The sequence below is a fragment of the Amborella trichopoda genome, chromosome 3, assembly GCF_054954075.1.
Source record: "Amborella trichopoda isolate Santa Cruz 75 chromosome 3, AtrichopodaSantaCruz75HAP2 v2.0, whole genome shotgun sequence".
NCBI classification, from domain to species: Eukaryota; Viridiplantae; Streptophyta; class Magnoliopsida; order Amborellales; family Amborellaceae; genus Amborella; species Amborella trichopoda.
This window is the reverse complement of record NC_142338.1, coordinates 54,057,955-54,080,174: the sequence shown is the minus strand read 5'-3', so window position 1 is coordinate 54,080,174 and position 22,220 is coordinate 54,057,955. Positions and strand designations below refer to the sequence as shown.

The following is a 22,220-nucleotide window of genomic DNA, read 5'->3' as shown; positions in this document are numbered from 1 at the left end:
GATAGTTTTTTAAAATGTTTATAGGTTAAAAGTTAGAATAAAAATAGATAAAATTATTTGAGGGTTAGAAGATATGTTTCTAAATTTTGAATTTAGAAAAAAATAAAAGTTGAAAGTGGGATCTATGAAAATATATATATATTTTTAATATGCATTGAAAATGGTGCATAGTGGACTTTTAGATTAATTGTTTTAAGCTATGTAATTTGTGAATGTTTATAAGTACGGCCTACTTGGGTCCATTGTAACCCTCTCCCTCCTATTTATGGAAAAAAATTAAATAATTTACAACCTTAAAATGTAAACCTGGAATTACATATGCACCCCAAACATCGGAGAATGCTGTTTTAAGGCTGATAAACCTTTTAATTGATCATCTCGACATCGAGATGTATGAAAAAAAAAAATTTAAGCCTCATAAATATTGCATCTTACAACACATTATCTAAACCATCAATTTTCAAGATTTTCACACATTTATAGGTGTATTTATTTTGACAATTTTTGAAATTTTAAATTTTCATAATTAGCTATGAAAATAGTTTTTGAGATAATTTTAAAAAAAATTTACACCAAAATTACATGTTCGGACAAAATTTGGAAGTACGACTTAATTGGATTGTTTAAAGTTGCCACCCTAATAAAAATCGCACGTTATAACAATAACGACTAAGGGCTAAAAAAAAAAAATTCAGACCTATCGCACACTTTGTTATTTCACCCATAAAATACATCTTCATGAGCAATATATATCATGTCAAATTTTTGTTGGTGTTATAAATGAAATTGCAAAATCGATAATTTTGAAATGCTGTCTCACATGACAAACACTAGAAAAAAGAGTTCAATAAACACAACATTGGAAATGGTTAATTTTTTGAATAAAAATAATTCATGAAAAAATGCGAACTTTTTAGAAAAACAAATTCCGAACAAGGATTGGCATCTTCCTGGTCGCTTCCAAATGCGTCAAACGTCATACACCCATATTCTAGAAAATGCAAATACCAACTTCCAGAGACGCATTTCCACAGATTTGAATAATTAAGATTTCAATGCACTTCATTTTTTAATAATTAAGATTGCATTGTTTTATACAATCAATTTCAATTGGATGGCATTAATTTTACACTTTTTTAAGGCATCAAAAACTGAAATACATTAAATGGCATAAATCACTACCAAAATAAAGATTTCAATATGGTTCCTTCTTTATTAATTTGGATTGATGGCTCTAGCCTAAGGACCACAGAGCAACAAATGCCTTCTAAATTGATCTACTCTATGCTGCAGTCTCTCTCTCAAAAAGCGCATACACATGCACATGCACATTACACATACCGAACAGGCTTGCAAAACAACTAAATGATAAAATTAACGGGAAACCGGATAATACAACAAATAATTATACATTATGTGGCTAGTTTTGCTAGATAAACCATGTCCAAAATTTTCACATCTAAGGTATCGTCAACTTTAACAATCCCGTCAGTGCCATCGACACCAATTAGCTTCCCTGTAGAACCACGCTGAGCCCCACCCATAATCTTAATCTTGTCTGATTTCTTGGGCAACACCACTTCCAACTCAGTTGGATTCGCGGTAACGCTCTCTCCATTTCCCGATGTCCCCATCGACACCTTGCACGATCCATCCTGTGAAGAAAGAGGCAACGTAATAAGAAAAACAATTGCAGCATAGATAATTGAGCAACCACACAAGGTTGTGACAACCATTCAATTTTTTTGCCATTTATACAAAAAAGGAACATATCCCAATTTTAGTTTACAAGAGAAGGTACACAAGTCACGAACTTGAAGCAATTGAAATATATAAAAGAAAAGAAAGTCAGCTGATAAATCCAAGAATATGAGGTTAAATTCATAAGCATATGAGGTCATACCAAGAGCACCTCCCTGACAACTCCCACGCTTGGATCATCTCCTGGCCTCCGCACAGTTACGAGAATGTCAGGTAAGAACCATGGCCCATCGCCTTCACCACCTGCCACAAATCATTTATAAAACAATGTAGTGGGCCAACATTACGAGGCTTTCATTGCTAATTTGAACCGAAGACAAAAAAGAACAAAGAAAAAGAAAACAAAACTAATCAAACCAGATCTAGCATGATTACATGTGCAATCATGTGCGTTTGTGTGAGGGTGGGTGAGAGTCTGACATTTTCTAATTCACATTTTTTACAACAATTTGATGGTTTTTGCACCCTAAAAACATGTCTAAGCACTTGATCACAATGGAAATGAGAAATGCAATAGTCATGCCCAAAAAATAATAAGTAATTGATGGAATTATGGAAATAAAAAGCCACATAGTTAATGAATCGTTTGGGACCTGGTTTCCGCAAAACCTAGTTATGCATCAAATCCTGGATATGTAAATTCTAGAGTATGTAAAATCTGGTTTTAGGAAAATGTCATTTGGGTAGCCGCATCTAGCCTGCTATCAGGCCCCTTTTCCCTAAACCCCATGTGGTGCATGCAGCCTGGTGCCTAATGTGCGGGCAACCTGGTGCGTGTGGTGTAGGCGGCCTTGTGCACAGCCTGGTGCGCATGTTGCAGCTAGATGTGCAGCTGGTGCGTGGAGCAGGCCAACTAGCAGTGTAATGCATGTGGTGAAGGCTAAGTGGTGTGTGTTGCACCTTGATGGCTAAGGATCAGATAACCCCTCGGCGCATCAGGCAGCACATATGCCACTTTGACAAAGCGGAGCTACAACTCACGAAGGTCCTGTTCTTTAGGCTTACAACCATAGCTGAGAGAAGTGAGTGACCCTTCACACGGGTGTGCAGCACTAGGTGCATGGCGCATGCGCAGGCGAGTGGTGGCTAAAGACCCTTGGCATGAGGCCTTGGGCAAAGAACAAAGTGGGCTGGTGGCTAAGAGATGGCTCAATCGGACAGGACATGATCAAGAGGGCCATGTGCAAGAGGCGAGCCATACACCTAGCTGGGCAGGTGTGACAAAGATGGCTATATGTGGGTTCAAACAGTGTAACTACCCCGGTAAGGAGTTATGTAACGGTCTAGGCCTTAATGTGTGAGTGGTAGTGCATGTGTGTAACTATCCCATGCAGGTGCATCGCTAATCAACCTCTAGCATTGTGGGATGACCAGGTGTAACCGGCCCCCTCCACTCAAGAGCCAGAGGCGTGGATTGAAGGAGTGGGGAAGGTAGGCATAATGCTCACCATGAATAGTGGGCAGTTACGCCTTACTGGCGCATAACGTGGGACATGGGTAGTCAATGTGTAACCGACCCAAGTGGTGGGCGACCAAGTGGCCGACCCAGAGTATATGTATATGGTGAGCAGGTGGCCTCCATGCAGCCGGACATGGTGGTGGCATGACCATTATGGCAGTGTCATTTGAAATTCGTATGAAACCATGGGGCTACAAGTACCCCTTGCCCAGACCAGAGTGTGAGGACCATGGTTGCATACACATTTCAATTGTATAGTGGAACACGTTGGTCTAAGGCCATTGGCTATTTGTTGTGTTTGTGTGTGCCCTTGTGTGTTTGGTTGGCTCTAAACTCTTTCTTGTGCATTGGTGGGAAGGTTGGCCTAGCCTCGGTAGAGCAACGATTGAGGCTTGGCGCCGCGCATGGTGTAGTTAGAGAATTACCCCTGTAAAACCTGCCTACATATGTGTTACCATGTGTTTGTGTGAGAGAGAGGAAGTGAGGTCTGACAATTTCTAATTCACATTTTTTACAAGAAAATGTGCTGCCTTTTGCACCCTAAAAACATGTCTAAGCACTTAATCACAATGGAAATGAGGAATGCACTAGACATGCCCAAAAAATAATAAGTAATTGATGGAAATGAAAAGCCACAGAGTCAATGGGTCGTTTGGGACCTGATATGCGCAAAACCTAGTTATGCATCAAATCCTTGACATGGAGATTCTAGTATCTGTAAAATCTGGTTTTAGGAACCATGTCGTTTGGGTAGCTTTTGAATGAACCCAGTATATAAGAATTTCCCTGTTTAGCTCGTCTTAATGTTAAACCTGGTTTTGGAAATTTGATGTTAAACCAGTTTAGTTGTTGAATTTTATATTTGATCATTACATACTGGTATCTCTCCAATTGAAACGATGTCCTGGAAATATGCCATCTATACCTCTCTCTCTCCCTCTCTCTCTCTCTCTCTCTCTCTCTAACATATTGCTTATTCAAACAGAATCATTGGGACATTTTTATTAAATATGTATTCTTAATCAATAATTTTAAATTATGGGTACCACATGACAAACAAAATATACTCCACTCATCATAGCATTATTTTTAAAGTAGATATTTATTTAAGCAGATATTTAAATGATCAACATTCCAATAATAAACATTTTAATGTTGATGATAATAATAATAACAATAATAAAAATTAAACATGAATATTTTTTAGATTGTTTATTAAACATGAATTTTACAACTATTGGAATAATATCATTATTATAATAATTATAGAGAATTATATATCATAATGTTAATAAAAAGGGGAAGAGGAGTGAGAAAAAAAAGCCCGCCCCTATACAAAAAGCCAATTTTATGAAAAGCTTGCATTTGCTCATTCTCTGTCTTTCTTTCTTCCTTTTTTTCAGAATGAGCAAATGCTGGACATGAGAGGTTTTGAGGATATAAATATCCTGGATATGATCTCAAAAAATACACCAAAATGAACCTAGGCTATCGAAACTTGTATATGCAAAAGAAGGATTTGCATATGAAAGGGTCCCAAACCGATGTTTTCAGGACCGAACAAATGACTGAATCTGGTGAGAGTAAAGGTTTGGCCAGACCAGCTGGACTGAACCGATTCATCGATTCAAGCGGTAGTAAAAAATATGCAAGAAACTGCAAACATATTTCTGTTTTTTTTTTTTTAATTTTTGATTCAAAATTTTAACGGCTTTTACAGAATGTAAAAGCCCTTGCAATTATAAAAATTAAAATAGGAAATACGAAAGAAATGCACCAAACAAATATATTCCTTTTTTTTATTATTTTCTAATTCATAGTTCAAGGACTTTTACAAAATGTAATGGTACAAGCCCATAAAAATTTAAAACCAAAAGTTAAGAAAAAAAATAAGGGCAAAAAAATATTATCCTTTTTTTCTGTTTTGTTGTAGTTGTTTTGTTCTTTATTTTCGCATTTTCTGTTTAACTTTTGAGGGGCTCATACAAATTGTAAAAGCCCTTTAAAATAATAAAAAATTGTAACCCAAAAAAAAAAAAATTTGAAAAATTTAGGTTTATAGAATCCTAACGTCCTAAGCCCAAAAAGTCCAAAACATATTATTTTCATTTATTCTTGCCTTCTCTAAATTAACTATTAAAGAACATTAAAGGACAAAAAAAACCTACCTTGGGTTGAATCTTGACCGGAATCTTTGCCATGGGAGTTTCAATGGAGACTTGAAAGAGAGAGAGAGAGGGTTGCATAAGCCTCTTTTTCTCTCTCGTAGGATCTCTGTATGACCCTTTAAAACCCTAGCCTTTTTTTTTGTACTTTTAGGGCCCTTTAGAAATAGAAAAAGACAAAAAATACCCCCCATTGAACCTTGATTTTTTTGGGGGGAAAAAAAAAACAGGGGCCGAAATGGTCTTATTAACAACCGGTTCAAAGAGTAGACCAGACTGAAAAGGAACATCACTGTTCCAAACAACTCATAATGGCAACACATGCAGAAAAAGCTTAGTAACACTTTTAAACGCCTAATTGGCATTTGTGTCTCTAAGATGTGGCACAAAGCTTAGTAGTCAAATTTCAAATAAAGATATGGGGGTCATTCCACATCATATGAAGCCCCATAAACAGAGGCAACGACCTGTCTGTACAGAATGGGGAAAAAATTGGAAGGGGAGGAGCTAGTTTTGAATTTAGTAGATCTCTTAGAGAATGCAGGGAGCTTTAGATAACAAAAACCATGAGAGAGAGAGAGAGGGACGGAGGGAAGAATATGGCAAGGTAAAAAACCAGATCATGGAGATGGTGTGAAAGGGAAGAACAATGCAAGGTAAAAAGTTGATCATGCCTTCTGCTCTCAGATGTGAATATTTTCTTCATCTTTACATTTAGAGAATCAGAGGGGTCTTCTCTAATGAGATATTATCAACAACAGGTTTATCATTCAGTCCTAGAAGAATGTATATCATTGAAAAAACTAATAACTAACTAGAAGACAAAACAAATAAAAGGAATTCATAAAAATTTTCCAGAATTCAAAATTCTAGACAAAACAAATTGTGTGTGTATGTGTGTGTGTGTGTGTGGGAGAGAGAAAGAGAGACGTTCGCAGATAAAAGGAATTCATAAAACAAGGCATGGGAACTAACCCATTGCGGGCGACATGACATCAAGGCCAACATTTCCCGGGGTCATTGGTTGTCCACCAGGAGTTCCAGGTAGGTAGGCTGCCGAGCTTGGTGTCATCGGCTGTCCACCCGGAGTTGATGGCAAATAGGGGCTGGGAGCATTTGCTGAAACACAATAAATGAAGAGCAACATGTACTCACATTTACCACTATTAGGGGGAAAAAACACAAACACACACAAATATAAAAGCATGATAGGTTAATAGAGAAACACCTACCATAAGCTGGGCTGGCATCTCTAGGAGTTCCAGCTTCGCTATAATTACCCCCTGGAGTACTAGCCCATCCTGAGCCAGGAGTTGGTGCTTCATAAGGTCTATTTGATGGAGTTCCAGGCTGATGTAAAAAAATGAAATGTTGGAATACTAGAATAATAAGGAAAATTTAAATTTCAAATGAATAACAACATCAATGCCTTCATGCAACTGAGCCACAATATGATACAAGTTCTAACCTGGTAACTGGGACTAGTTGAACCCCCCCAAGAGGCAGGATTTCCATCTTCCCAGTTATCCCTGATTATGTCATAAACATTGGATGATATAATCCAACATGTTAGTTGAGGAATTCAATAACACACCAGAAGATGTCAATTACATGAAATAATGTAAAAAACAACTTAAATTTTCAAATAGAACATTAAATAGAGCATTAGTATTTCATTGTCCATTCATAGTTTTGACAATTTTAAGAAGATAATAGTTCTCCTTTAATGGAACCACAACCTAGCATGGGTTTCTCTACTTACTTAATATGGGGACTATAACAGTGAGAGAGGCCCTATGTATTTATATAATAGTGAGAGTGCTCATGCTTTCACTCATTCTCTCTCCCTATATATATATATATATATATGGTGGCAATCTTACTAGAAGAAGGTTGCAACATTGTACACTGTTTGTTTTAGTTGGAAGATGTAGATTTGGCACGTCTTTGAAGACTCAAAAATTTGATAAGGTCTTACAAGGCAAATCTACATATTCCAACTAAATTGAACGGTGTAAAATGCTGCAACCTGACTTCCTTTGCCACCATATATAACTGTACCCTTAAGCCAATAGGACAATACAAAACATAATGAATCTTTACTTTAAATTGGCAATTTATTTAACTAATAAAAACTTGTAATAAAAAATAAACACTAAAAAAAGAATCTTATTCTTTTTCTTTCAAGTAAAAATTTAGAACTTTGAAATCTAAAAAATTATATAAGAAAAGAAAATTTTGTACTTTCAAAGAGGGTACGGAACACAAACCCCCAAGCCATTCATATTCCCTGCTTTAAATCAGTAAAATTACTTTTAAACAATAAAAAACTCTTAAATTAGAAATTAAGAATTTACAAAACTGGAATATTTGTTTCGACAAGATAAAGAACCAAAAGTCTAAAGCCAACGAATGTTGAGAATAATCAAGTTATTAAATTAGAAACTTATGGATTTTTGTGTCACACATATCACTAATGTGTTTCTTTTACAAAAGGCAGAACTCATATTCTATGAGGGTTTCAGATCATATTTCTTTATCTGCTGAAGTCCTCCAAAGGATTTTTAGACAAGTTAAGGCAGAACATAATTTTTCTTGTAAGAAGTACATGCATGCTGACTTCTTCCTCAAAGATGTTCATGCTGAATTTAAATTTGTGTTCCGTTGAATCGAAAAGTACATATGCTGGTTTTTTAAGTTTGCTATATGTAATAAACATTATTTTCCTTTGATACCGCCGACAATTATCTTAAATAATAAATATTGCCATCACCTCCAAAACCATACACAAGAAATTTCTAGGAAAAACATGTGCATGTAAGATAATAAATCCCCGTGCTGAAATATGAAATATCCATCAAACATGCTTTAGCTTCTTCACAAGTATACTCGTTGCTCAATAGCCGACCCTACATTAGAACATTTAGCAGATGGAGATGCTATGTATGCATAACATCGATCCTGCAGCTTGGAAGTTCCCTGAGGAAAAATTTTCAAGTTCAAGCCTATATTTTTTTCTGAAAACTTCCAATCTAACAGCTCTATTTCTTAGACAAAATGGAGAGAAGGGCTCCATAACTTTATAAGCCTAAAGGAGCCTGAACTATACTAATTCCCATGGGTCACACAAAGAAACGTATAAAGCCTATATGACAAAGTCATACCTTGGTGGGCTCATTGGTGCATAAGGATTCCATGCACGGTCACGCATGGGAGTTCGCATTCCATCATGGATTGGAGTGGCCCCTGTACAGAGTCATCATGAGACAACAGGAAAGTGAATTTCATATCCAATGGGATATGGCATTACGCAGATGAAAAAAGAGGCAATCAGTTTCATGACACAAGAATAGGAAAACATGACTCAATGAACCAAAACCTAAAAAAGAAAAAAAGTAACACAAGACAGCTTTTGCCACCTTGTCAAAGAAATTTGCATCAATTTACCAAAATGCTAATGTAATGCAGAATTATTTCAAGAACGTTAAAAATTAAAACCACCACAATAAATGCATACCTCCTGCATCTCTCATCGGAGTCATGTGGTGCATTGGGGTTCGTGATGGATACATTGGCGTCTCACTTCCCAACCCATACCGTTGAGATGAATCCCTGGTAACCACATAAAAGCCAATATTCATAAACAGTTCAAACTTCCCAGCCAAACAATAATAGAAAAGGCAATGACCATTTTACCTAGGTGTCGTCATAACTACAGCATCAGCAATCTGATTCCTATTAACTGCATATTAGAACAGACCCTTTGTCAAAAATAAAAGAAAACCAATACAAAAGGCAATCCCATTAATAACACAAAAGTACTTACCAGTAACCACCTTCATTTGTGATTCCAGTTCAACTCGAACAGTTGAACCATTAACATCTACTACACGACCACGGTAGCCCTTGAAGGGACCCACACGGATCTTGATAGTATTCCCAACCAAAGCATCTTTCCCCCCTCTACCCCCTCTACCCCTTCCCCCAGCTGCAGTATCATGAAATCAAAAAGTTGGTACACTATACAGAATTGTCTCCCACTAAATATGTCAGGTGTTCCATTATTATTATTTTTTAACAACATCGGGACTCTTTAGTGCCCATAATGAGTACCATATAAAATTCCCCTAAATATTGTAAATAGAAGAACATACAATATTGCTGAGGGTCTCCTCTAGGCAGCCGACTTGGAGACCTCAACCTATCAAATCTTGAAACCAAAGAATCTGTACCCTGCAGAAGAGATTCATCAAGAAATAAATCATAAGCATGGTAGACATCAATAACAAAAGGGGTTATTCAGAGACTGGATGAACACAAGAGTTAGCTCCAAAATCCAAAGGTGATGTTAAGCTTACACTTCTATCACTACTTCCACGAGATCCAGCTATGGCAACACAGGATTGAGCTTTCACACAAATGAACCCAGAATTTTCAAGGTGATGGCGATCACGTATGAACATAATCCCATTATAAATATGTTCCACAGGGCCTTGCTTCCCCTACAGAATAGTAACTTATAGTTATTTACTAAGAAAAGAGTTCGGCTTCATTTGAACAGTTCAGATAATAGAATCTTACTTTACAGGGTCCATCATGAATCCTAACGATATCCTTCAAAGATACGGTGCTACCATAGCGATCTTGGGCACTACGCTTCCTCTCTATCTTGTTTCTAATCTCCCTCAACTTAACCAAAACAGCCTCTGCTCTCTCGGGAACTCCTTTGAGAACCTGGGAAAGAAGTTAAAATGATTATTTTGAATTTAAAATGTAAGGGCTCCACCAAACAAATTAAAATAATTTAAAATGTAACTGAAAAATTTAGAGCCACACTTCCTTACCTGAAATGCATCACTCTCTACACCTATGATAACACCAAAGCTGGAGTTACTGCAATGCAATTGACTCCCGCATGTTAAAAGGAAAGACGCAATAAAATCTGTTCATGTCAAAAAATATCTACTTATTTTAATAATTGCCAAAAGAAATATCAACTTACTCCAGAAGCACTAGATCATGTAACTCATAATCTCCGATTTTTGTAATACCGGAAGTTATTTCAGAACTTTCCACCACATTATCAGCAAAAACTCGGATCTGAATACACAAATCGCAAACAAAATGAGCAAATGGGCCTTACAAGCTAAGAGGAATTCACTCTTACATTATGACCTGTGAGATATATACAAAATTGTGAAGTTACTTACATCTTCCTTGGTGGTGTCCGATAAGATGATGAGAACATGTCCCTCCACCTTGACAACCATACCGGTAGCTCCTTCCTGAGCGCCTGAGACTACCTTCACATGGTCTCCAGGTTTAAAGTATTTACAAAGTTCTTTCTCATTAACAGCCAGGGTTTCCTGCAAGGCATGTAGCAGGATTTATGATACAATATTGTGATAAAAAACTGATTCTGAACTTGAGAAACATAAAATCAGGGAATAACTACCTTTAAGCCTGGCATCTTCGATCTTATGTATACATTCTCTTCCTCAACCTTCTCGACCCATCCCATCAGATTCTTGAGATCACCACGGACAACGATTACTGCATCTCCTTTTATAAAATGTCCCTTTTTTCTATTTGCAAACAAGGTTGACAAACTGGCCATATCACCATTTGAATCTTTTCCAGGTTTCCGGAACTTCTCTAGTTCATCAAAACTGGGATGTATGTTCTGAGAACTAATAGACTTCATTGACACAGTTTTATAAAGATAGCCATCTTTGAACATCATCCCATCAATAGTTTCAAAATATTCCCCTGTAGCTGGATCCCGCCTTCGTTCAACAGGGATATGCATATCCCTGAAATAATAAAATTAATAACAAGTTATTACCAATCCCAGTTGAACTCAAATATGTAAAGTAACAATGGGCTATGATATCTTCAAAAAGTCATGGTTGATTGAGGTCATCACCATCCATTTTTTTAATGAATGGTGAGGACCAAATGAAAGATAGTTTTCCATAGCCCCTTGCAATATAGTATACTTTCCCATCATTAAATGCACAATAGGAGTATATCATATTTTACTTCATCTCACGGGTGTTGATAAACCGCGGTGGAGGAACAAAGTTCTTCTTCTTCCCAACCTCCCTGCCCTCCTGATACAATAAAGAAATGGTTTATCATATGGTGTATCTATCAAGAAGACTCAAACAGTGAAATGCTTACCATGTCGTGTACATTACAGCCAAAGTGCAATACAAAAAGGAAATGATATGTGAAGATGGAAAACCAAATAGAAGATTACCATTTTGTTGGCCAAAGCTTGGAGGTCGATCCTTGGGATAAGCTTTATTGTAACTCTTTGCCTGACATTATCAACATCTACAACCTGCAGAGGGTCGGCATCCATAAATTTCCATAAAGGCAATAGGAATAACCCAAGAAAGGAAAATGAAAGACAAATATACCTTTGCCAGGTCTCCTTTATAAGTTCCAAGCTTCACACGCACCCATGTATCCTTTGAAAGCTCAACGGATTTACTCTCAACTGACAGAACATCCGTCATCTCTTTGATTGGAACAAGCAACACTTTGGTATATGAATAGATGTGTCGCATTCCTTTACAAGCCTGGACCCAAGGAATAGTATAAACAAAAACCAGAAAATGAAGTGCATACACACAAACAAAAGTTATTGATGGGGGCATACCTCCTTGACATGAGCTTCCTTGTGTGCTTCAATGTATATATAATTCTTTAAATGATCCAATGCAATTACCGACATGATCTGCAGTTCTACTCCTTGCGATTGCAAATCGATACATTTCTGCATCAAGCAGAAAGCCACCTCTCTTTCATGGCCAATCTGATAAAAAACAGGAAACATTGCACAAGAAATGGACAGTTTAGGAGCATGTCAAGAAAACTAGATACATGAAGAAACATGAAAAGTTAAGAGTATGAACAAAGAGATAAAAGGAAATGTCCTCCTCCTTTTGTTCTCTCTCCCTCACTTGCTCAACATACCGCGCATTTGATCATCCAAAGCTTTGGATCTTTCACTGAGGGCAAAAGAGCTTGTTGTTCAACATCCGTCGTCTCCTCATCATATTCTAAGTGATCTGAACGGCCATATTTTTCTTGAATTAACCTTTCAAGGTCTTCCACATCTTGCTCTTCCTCGCGTGGAAGGAAAGGTCGACGATGCACCCGCCGTTCATCCTCCTCTTGCAACTCATCTCCCACGTCAATAAAATCTGTCACATGAACATGAAATTAAGATATATAATTATGCAAAATGTTTCCGTTTTGTTGAGAAATACTAAAATAGGGCTATGCATAATTGCTTCAAATAATGAATTCTAGCATTTTTAGGAATTAAACTGTAATTCGATGATTAGTCTCTATGAAGTACATCACAGCACTGACATGAAAGCTTCAAGATTGATAATATTAGAGCAGCAAAAGACTATAAACACCATGACCGTTCAGACCCAAGAGGAAACATTCTTCATCATCTCAATTATAGAAATTTCTTTTCATACTCATATCAAACAGTAGAAAATCAAAATTGAGGCAGCAGAGTTCTCGCATTATAAAAAGCATCAAGAGTGGAACATCATTCTCTTGCCATTAAAGCAGAGGTTCAAAGATCAGGGAGCAAAGTAGATTCACATTAGGTACTTATGGCTATGCTTAAAGGTTTAAGGTGCCATTCATGGTTGAGCCTATAGGTTTGACATTTCGGCATAGTGGGGTGATTTGATTAGATCTGTCTGAAGCTCCTAAAATTCAAACAACAGGATAACCACTCCCAAAGAAAATCAAGAACAACAGGTATGGTCATTTCCCCCTACAAAAGACCCTACAATCTACGCACATTCTCCACAATCTTACAGAAAAAAAGAATATAAACATTTGCACAAAAATGTACATTCTAGGAAAATTCACTAGCTTATTTCATTACCAATTGAGAGGACTTATGATCCAAAGAGTCAATTTTTCCCAGAAAATAGATGAGTCAATATTTTATTGAGTTTAATCCTTTAAAGAAAGTAGGCCTCAACAGTCACATCGAAAATGATTACAAGTTACAACACTCTTTCAAGATATATCTCTAATAAGTTATTATCCTATTTTTCCTTTTTCCAATATTTTTATGATATTTGCTTTCAAGAAGTATTAAAGTGATAAATCTTGTTTATACATGTACAAACTTGTGCTGTTTACTCCAAGAGCTAGGTACATTAGTGAATATGGTTATTAAAACACTAAATAAACACTCATGCCTACACTAAATAACACTTTCCAAAACTAACAATGAAAGCAATTAATTCTAAGCTCCCCCCGTTTACTCCCCTCCCTTGTACCGCCATTACAGGCAGTTAATTTACCCCGAAGCCTCCACCTCTACCCTTTCCACCTCGTCTTCCCATTACCCATCCACCCCCATCATTCCTTCCCCTCCATCACCCTTGAAATCCTTTGCTAAGGCCTCTGCCTCAGAGCCCCTCCCTTCAGCCCCTCCAAAACCCATTTCTCAGCCCAATTCTTCCCTGTTGCCCCCAAACTTAGCCTCCCACGTTTCATTCTTAAACTCCAACCCCCATGTCTGGCTCCCCCTTACCTCTAAAATTTCAGACTGCCTTTCATCTTTGAAAAACTCCTTCATTAGCACACTCTCTCGCCAGTGTAATGATTCTAAAGGTATTGCTAAGTGGCTCCAAAGAGTTTTCAACTCCCCCCAGGTCATTTGCAAACCCCTGCATAGCAGCGCTTGCCTCATATTCCTTCTGAACCCTTCTTTACCCCTTCATGTTAAACCAAGGTCGAAGCTCAACTTCCGAGGCGATCGTCTAACTTCAAAAAGGTAGAATGAATCTCAGGACGCTCAACGTAAAGGTAAGTTTTAAAATTTCATTAGAAGGTATTCATAGACTCACCAGGTTTTCAAAACCTTGGGAAATTGCTGTGAGGAATTCCTTTCGGTTCACTGGAAGTCCTTAGGTTCGCTCCCCTTAGGAAACCTTGTTATTTTGATAGCTTCTAAACACCCTGATCTCCTTCACATCCACATTAATGGTCTTTCTTACCCCATTAGGGTCTCTGCCTAGTGTTCCAACCGCCATGACTGCCCTCCTCCTACAGATCACGATGGCTGGACTGTGGTGCACTAGGGTTGCTGAGTTGCCTCCCAATCCTAGTACTCCTTTTCAGTCTATGGCCCATACTGCTCCTCTTCCATGCTCCGCTCCTCTCCCTTATAATCCTCCTCAAGTCTTCCACCCCATCATGACCTTGAACTCTGAACCCTACATTGTGTCACCCGCTCCCAATCTTCCTCGTACTTAGTCATCCCCCGCATTTAATCCTACTGAGCTATTGCCGCCTTTGGATGATGCGCCTTCCTCTCTGCCTTCCCCCCACATTATTGCTCTCATTAATGGTCTGATCATATCGCCGGCTCACGAGGTACATGAGCTCTCAAGTGTGCCGCCACCTTACCCTCCTCCCATCCCCCCCTTTGATGCTAGTCTCTCCCTGGAACCTTCTCTCCCTCTTTCTTGCCGCCATCCTCAACACATGCCTGCTCCCAGCAGCAAGGGCAGCAAGAATGGGAGATCTGACGACCTCATACAAGGCAGCAACATTTTCAGCACACTCGTCTTCCTTCCCTTGTGGAACAGATTCCGTTATGAAGGCTCAGCCCGATCCTCTACTCTCTCTCTTTCTCTCTTTTCACTCCTCCTTTCCTTTAGTACTTATCTCAACTCCTCTTTCCTCCTTTCCTTTAGTACTTATCTCAACTCCTCTTTCTTTCTCGGCTGCTCTCCATTTTCATCTATCTCTTATGAGCCTTCTCACCACGGGGCTCTCTCTCTGCTGCTCTACTGCTTATCTCTCTCTCTTTTCTACCAATCACCTTGCTGCTCTACCGCTTATCTCTCTTTTTCTATCAATCACCTTTCTCTTCTCCTGAAACTTCTCACCACGGGTCCCTGCCCATCTCTTGCAACGAAGCCAGACAGATTTGAAGACTCGCAGACTACTAAGAAGTCAGCCCCGCAGTTTCTGAAGTTTCTGTAATTCGTTTTCTAATTTTTTTTGGATATTTAAGTAGCATCTCTTCTTTTTTCTTTCTATAAGTCTCTCTCCTTAATGTTATATGTGGGTTGCCGTATTTTTTCTGTTCTAATTATGTAAGTAATCTCTTTTTAATACAGGTTAACCTTTCTTCAAATAAAAAATAAAAAAATTAATGACATGAACGAGGTTAACCTTTCTTCAAATAAAAAATAAAAAAATTAATGACATGAACCACAATGTAGAAGATTTTACAGCATGAATCATTATTAGGGCATACAAATCCCATAACAACTACCCAGGAGAACAATAGCAAACTTACATCTTGAAATAAAAATTCCACGTCCCATAAATTTGTGGTAATTAAATCAGGAGAACAATAGCAAACTTACATCTTGAAATAAAAATTCCACGTCCCATAAATTTGTGGTAATTAAATCGATAAAAGAAAATTAGAAAGAGAGAAAAAAAATAAATTTGTGGTAATTAAATCGATAAAAGAAAATTAGAAAGAGAGAAAAAAAATCAATAGGGAGAGAGAGGACTAAAATAAAGCTTACCTGCTTCTCCTTCCTCTTCTTCTTCGTCATCATCACTTGCCACAGCAGCCATGTCATCAAAAAACTCAGAACCAGGACGACTCTTGCGCTTCCGGGGGCGGTCATCCTCTTCTTCATCTTCCTCGTCATCTTCTTCAGCCATATCATCTAAGAATTCTGATCTCTTGTTCTTCTTCTTCCTTCCACCAACATAATCCTCATCCTCCTCCTCCAAATCTTCTTCCTCTTCCAAATCTTCTTCCTCCTGCTCTTCTTCAACCTCGTCTTCTTCATAATGTCTCGCCATACTACCAATCCGAAACCCCACCGATGAAGGATTAGGTTTAGGAGCAAACTGATGAAGGATTAGGTTTAGGAGCAAAGTGATGAAGGATTAGGCTTAGGAGCGAAGAAAGGGAGAAGTGATTAGGTTTGGGAGATGGGGAAGGGACTAGGTTTGGGAGCGAAGAGATGGGGAAGGGATTAGGTTTGGGAGCGAAGAGATGGGGAAAGGTTTGCTGGTTAAGTAGAGAGAGAAGCGAAGAGATGGGGGAAGGGTTTGCCCGTTAAGCAGAGAGAAAGAGCAGCGAAGAGATGGGGGAAGGGCTTGCTGGTTAAGTAGAGAGAAAGAGAAGCGGAGGGGGAATTAGGCTCAGGAGCGAAGAGAGAGGGTTGGCTGGTTAAGTCGAAAGAGAGAAAAGAACAGCTAGGGTTTTTTTTTTATACCGATCGCAGACCGGATAGGAGTCTGGAAAGACCGAACTGGTTTTCGGATCCTACGTGCCCCGGCCAACTCTCCCCTTGAGAACCTCCTTTTTATCAAGAAACCGGTTTCTATGCGGCCCTGCCATGCCCGCATATGTAGAAAAGCGGGCCTCCTCATAAATCTATTTTTTAGATGAATTTTGAGACTTAATTTTCAATGACATAGAATCTCTAACATGGAAATCATGAATATGAATAAATAAATAAATTTTAAAATTATAAATAATAATTCTAATAAAAAAACATTTGGACCATTAGTTTTCATTGTTTTTAGATGGAACACCTACTTGCATCCATCTTTAAGATGGATGCTTTACACTTTCTAAACAGCATATGTAGAATGCGGTCATACCTACTTGCATCCATCTTTAAGATGGATGCTTTACACTTTCTAAACAGCATATGTAGAATGCGGTCATATCCGTATGAAACAATTTTCTTTCTAGTACTAAGATGAAATTTCTATATAGTCTAGGCTTTTATGAAAACCAAATAAAACCTCACCTCAAATCCTCATCCGAAAATCACTTTTTGGCAATGGAAATTTCAATGATGGCTCTAAAATCAATTTTCAACACCGACAATAAATTTTGAAACTAAAAAATTATACAAATCTTACGGATCTTTTAACGCTTATTTTTAGGGCAAAATGGACAATCTAGATAATTTGTTAAAATATAATTACTTTTAGATCTTGTCTTTTTCACCACCATGATGTTTAAGCGAATATGATCGATGTAAAGACTTTTTAATGCTCATATTGCAATTTTCAACGAGTTATGAGGCGACGCTTTACTTCTTTTGATAGGGCTGCAGCCCTATCAAACTATTTTTCTTATTAATTTTTGTTTTTAAGGCTTCCTAGTGGTTCTAAGTCCTCTTGAATTTTCCACCTTATAAATTCTTTTTTTTTATTTTTTTTATTTTAAAAAAAATTATTTATTTTAAGAAAAATTAAAGTGTATACTATATTGTGACTTGGGATTTGAAACTTCCATACCAAATCCTGGATGCCACCGATGGTCTTGTGATCTCTTTTTCTGTCATCTGGAAATAAAAATATTGTTGAAAAACTTTTAACAATCAGCTTGTTTCCCTATGTAGGTGCCCGACTTTTTACGTACAAATCTGATGAGATCCATTATGAGATCCATCTTATTTAAACACAAACTATTAGAAAAAACTCTAAATCAATAGAGAAGTGGGAGCAGTTAAATCACAGACCTGAAATAGACTTAAATCTAAGAAGAGCAACGCTGGTTGAATTTCACACTAAATCAATCTTTAAAAGTTAGATCTAAAACTAATGACTCATATAATTTTTAAAATATAAATAAAATAAATAATTAAATAAAAAAAGTGGTTATCTCTTACTTGGGGACTCCCAACTCAATAGTTGCTAGCTCGGATTAGGCTGATCTTTCTTGGTACCGCTTCTCCTTTTTGGATGATATAACATCTAGGGTTGAGTTATGGGTTTTATGGATCTAAGAGAGACTAATGTTTTAGGGTTTATGGATCTAGGAAAAACTAATTAGCGTTTATGGATCTAGGATTTTATAAGGTATTTTCCTATGATTTTGGGAATTTAAGAGATATTTGAAAATTTGGGAATTTCTAGGAATTTTTGGGTTTTTTCTTTAGTTTTCTAGATTTTTTTTTATTTTTTAAGGATTGTTTAGAGATTTTGGGAAGTTTAATATAGGACTAAGTTAGGGACCCTTATGAAATTAGTCCCCTTTAATTTTGTTTTTTCTAATTGATTTTGGTCTAGTGAACCCAATAAATCCAACAACGGTAGTCCAATTTGGGCACATCTTGGGATTGAATGCTTGGCTTTTTCTATGCATTGGATCAATTTTTGGGTTTATCAAATGGTTTCCTCAACACTAGGACTACGGTCAGGTGTACAACAGCTAAATGTGGTCATTGGGCTCAGAACTACAAGCTTATTGGTATTCTTTCGATTAAAATTTAATGTGGGGATGTTTGCATAATGAGGTGCGTCCTACTTAATTGTAGTTTGAATTGATGTAGTCATATAGCTATATCAAAACACTAGAACAAAATTTTGTTGAAATTTTCACACATAAATATGGTTTCAAGATGGTTCTTAAAATTGGTTGAAATTTTCATAAATAATAAAGTGTAGTTTGCAATGTTGTAAATGAAATTGTCTACAAAGAGACCATTTATTTTTTATACAATTAGGTCACAAACATTCTCGCTCATTAGATGTCAAATTGGATGGTTTGGGATGAATCACGAAGTTCGAAAAAATATTTTTGGAACTTTATATCTCTATGACAATCTTACAATTTTAATAATGTTTTAATAATTTTAATAATCTATGACAATCTTACAATTTCATAAAAAATTGATTCTCAAAGCTACAATTTTAATAATGTTTTCCTTATTTTAGTGCATAAAAAATATTTTTGAAGTGATTATGACCATATAATTAATACGATAAATTATTTAACATTTGATTTAAAACAATATTAATGCCCAATTTCCTAAAAATATTTGTGAATTTTTTTTATTTAAATTTCAATTATCACTTTATTATGGATCAAAAAATTGTTAAAATTTTCAAATTCTATTTATTTTATTTTAAATTTTAAGACTTACCTTCTAATTTGATCATCTTAAGTGTTGGACAAATAATGAAAACACGCACGATTCTATGTAGTCTATGCATAATTAAAAATCAGATATAATTTATCAAATCACACTTCAAAGTTGATTTTAATAATGATATCTTGAATAACAAGTTTTTTCATTAAAAGATGTTTTAGGTGGGACAGATAAAAAGTAAAACTTTATTATTTTTTTTGGCATAAGGTGGTAACAATCACTATTGATCATTATATACGAAATCAGACCCCTTGTTTGGAACAAGGAGGTTGAAATCACTATGGATCAGCACATGTGATATCATATTGCTAGAGGTGTGTGATTAATTGTGTTAAAAGTAAAAAAAGATGTCACGATCACTGGTACAAGGATATCACAATCATTATTGATTAGTAGATGTGAAATTAGATTTATAGGAGTGTCATTGATTGGGTAGAAAACTCAAAATAAAATATCTTGAATTGCATAAAGCAATCAAAATTTAAATTTGATGGCTAAATGTGATTATAACCTCAATACGTATTACAAAAAGGTGCGGTTTGTATAGTGCCGAGGCTCTAATCAAATTACAGCCCACCTTTAAATAGTCTCGACAAATATGGTTTTAATGAATGTGGTTTGTATAGAGCCTAGGCTCTAAACAATCAAATCAGAGCCTACATTCAAATGGTGTCGAGAAATATGGTTTTACTATTGAAAATCTTTGTGATAGCCTTAAAATATATTTTCATATTTATTTATAAAGTTCAAAGTTTCAAAAATAGTGTAGATGATATGAAAATTTGAAAACCTTGAAAATTGACAGTCTAAAAATGCGTTACAAAATACACTATTTTCAAAAATTGAAATCTATTTTTTTCGCATGTCCATGCATCTTGATGTCGAGATGATCAATTTGAAGATATCCGGGCGTTAAAACAACCTCTTCTAGTGAACTTTTTGAGGTAGGCTCAAATTTGGTTGTTTAGTGCCTCGGCTCTAAATAAACTTTTCCCGGTTTTAATACTAGAAAGTTTTGTGATAGCCTTAAATTATATTTTTATATTTAGTTGTAAAATTTAAAGCTTAAACAATAGTATAGATCGGGCAGATCTATGAAAACTTAAAAAATATTGAAAATTAACGGTAAAAAAATATGCTACAAGATGCACTATTTATGAAATTTGAAATCCATTTTGTTCTCATGTTCATGTATCTTGGTGTGGAGGTGATTAATTTGATGATATTTGGGCATCAAAACAACCTCTTGCCGTGGAAGTATTGAGGCAGGTTCCAATTTGATTGTTTAGAGCCTAAGCTCTATATAAACTTTTCCCTTTAAAAAATGGTTATACAGTGTACAATCCAAATGTAAAACCTAAAAGACATGGAATTGTTCCCCGCGGATGAATACTGAGAAAGATGTGCCTTGACGAAGGACAAATCTAATGGGCTAAACAAAGGATCTACAAAAATACCTCAAACTGAGATGTTTATGATAAGCTCTTAGTGAGTCTAGCGGTTAAGGCCCATGTTGAATTTTCAAGGCATATCAGGCCTGATGGCAAGTACCGATTATATGAGTCCTCTGATATAATATTTGAGGTATTTCTGCAGGCATATATTGAATTAATATTGATTGATCACCCATAGGTTCCTTTTTTTTTTTTTGATAGAAATCACCTATAGGTTCCTTCTGTTCCTAAACTCGATCCAGATCTTGAAATTTAATCGCGGCCATCAGTTTTATATGTTTAATTTTTAAGTTTTGAGTATCCAAAAATCATCCCCAACAAATAATTTTTGGATCTAAAAGTTATAAAACAAATTATAGATCATGTATTTCGGCAACCCATAGTGTTTCATTTGTTTAAAGATTGTGAATATTACAATAATTATTCGTAAAAAAATTACAAGCATTGTGAAGCATTTGTAGCTAGGTCAACACCAAGACAAGCCAGGCCGGAGATGGGCCTAGGCTTAACCTGGCCTCATTTGTTTGCATCCTTATATTATATAATGTATCACCTTCTAACTCACCTATATTCTAAATGCATTATAATTCAGAAAAGAGAAAAGTTCATATAAAGTTGCAATAATCTCCGATGTTCATTTTAATCAAATAACGTAACGTTGGTACCATCTTATTAAACGACATGTTAAATATATACCATCCAACTAATGGATGGTATAGAATGTTGTAATCTTTGCCTCAATTTATTTTGCCTCGATTTTTGGTACGAGAACAAAGTACCCAAAAAAACCCAAAAACTTGTTTTTTCCTTGAGGAGATAGAGAACACAATAAATATGGACTTTTCATTTTAGGATAGTGTTATAGGGTATTTTTGATTGGCTTAGCCCCGACATGAATAAGAAAGGAGCCAATCATGCTGGTACAAAAAATGCATGCGGACTACGAAAGCAATGATCAAATAAAGCCGTTTTTGGAAAAGTGGCAGAATGACCCCAAAATTGGTAATATGGTGGCTTGGCCGTTTTTGCAAAGGTGGCAGAATGACCCCAAAAGTGGTAATATGGTGGCTTGAGGTGTTTTAAAGATACTTACCAAATTTCAACCCAATCTGACAAGTTTAAGACCAATCATGATGAAATCTGGTTCGAAATTCAACTTTTATTGCCCTGAAAAATACCTAATAATTATAACCCTAATTTGTATGCCTCAAGTGAACACCATACTACCACCATTAGATTTAGAAGGTTCAAGAACCATTGTATACCAAATTTTAGCCTATTATGACACTTCTAGACGCCCCTATACCCAATTTACCCAAAATGGACAACTTATCCAAAATGGATAGGTTTTACACTATTCTAGTGAGGCTGCAGGTATGCCCAACTTACACAAAATGGA

The 22,220-nt window shown here is 36.4% G+C and overlaps 1 protein-coding gene across 1 annotated transcript; it reads right to left on the bottom strand.

Moving 5' to 3' along the window:
* Positions 1-1,347: 1,347 nt before the first annotated feature.
* On the bottom strand, positions 1,348-16,767 carry GTA2 (global transcription factor group A2). Its single transcript, XM_011623260.3, has 22 exons — positions 15,987-16,767; positions 12,370-12,599; positions 12,053-12,208; positions 11,811-11,972; positions 11,648-11,731; positions 11,428-11,498; positions 10,841-11,198; positions 10,596-10,751; positions 10,388-10,485; positions 10,230-10,278; positions 9,967-10,119; positions 9,744-9,887; positions 9,540-9,618; positions 9,212-9,373; positions 9,082-9,127; positions 8,903-8,997; positions 8,550-8,631; positions 6,854-6,914; positions 6,618-6,735; positions 6,361-6,504; positions 1,904-2,004; positions 1,348-1,655 (listed from the first exon to the last, which is right to left on the bottom strand). The coding sequence occupies exons 1-22, from the start codon at positions 16,270-16,272 to the stop codon at positions 1,413-1,415; spliced, it is 3,078 nt and encodes a 1,025-aa protein (XP_011621562.1). The 5' UTR covers positions 16,273-16,767; the 3' UTR covers positions 1,348-1,412.
* Between the last annotated feature and the right edge of the window lie 5,453 nt (positions 16,768-22,220).

What these genes read in the sequence shown, in the direction of transcription:
- GTA2 (XM_011623260.3), bottom strand. Translation starts at nt 16,272, where the DNA reads ATGGCGAGACATTATGAAGAAGACGAGGTTGAAGAAGAGCAGGAGGAA. An exon ending in CATGATCTAGTGCTTCTGGA is followed by an intron (nt 10,279 to 10,387) that starts GTAAGTTGATAT and finishes ATTGCATTGCAG; the next exon opens with TAACTCCAGCTTTGGTGTTA. An exon ending in AGATGCCAGCCCAGCTTATG is followed by an intron (nt 6,505 to 6,617) that starts GTAGGTGTTTCT and finishes ATTGTGTTTCAG; the next exon opens with CAAATGCTCCCAGCCCCTAT.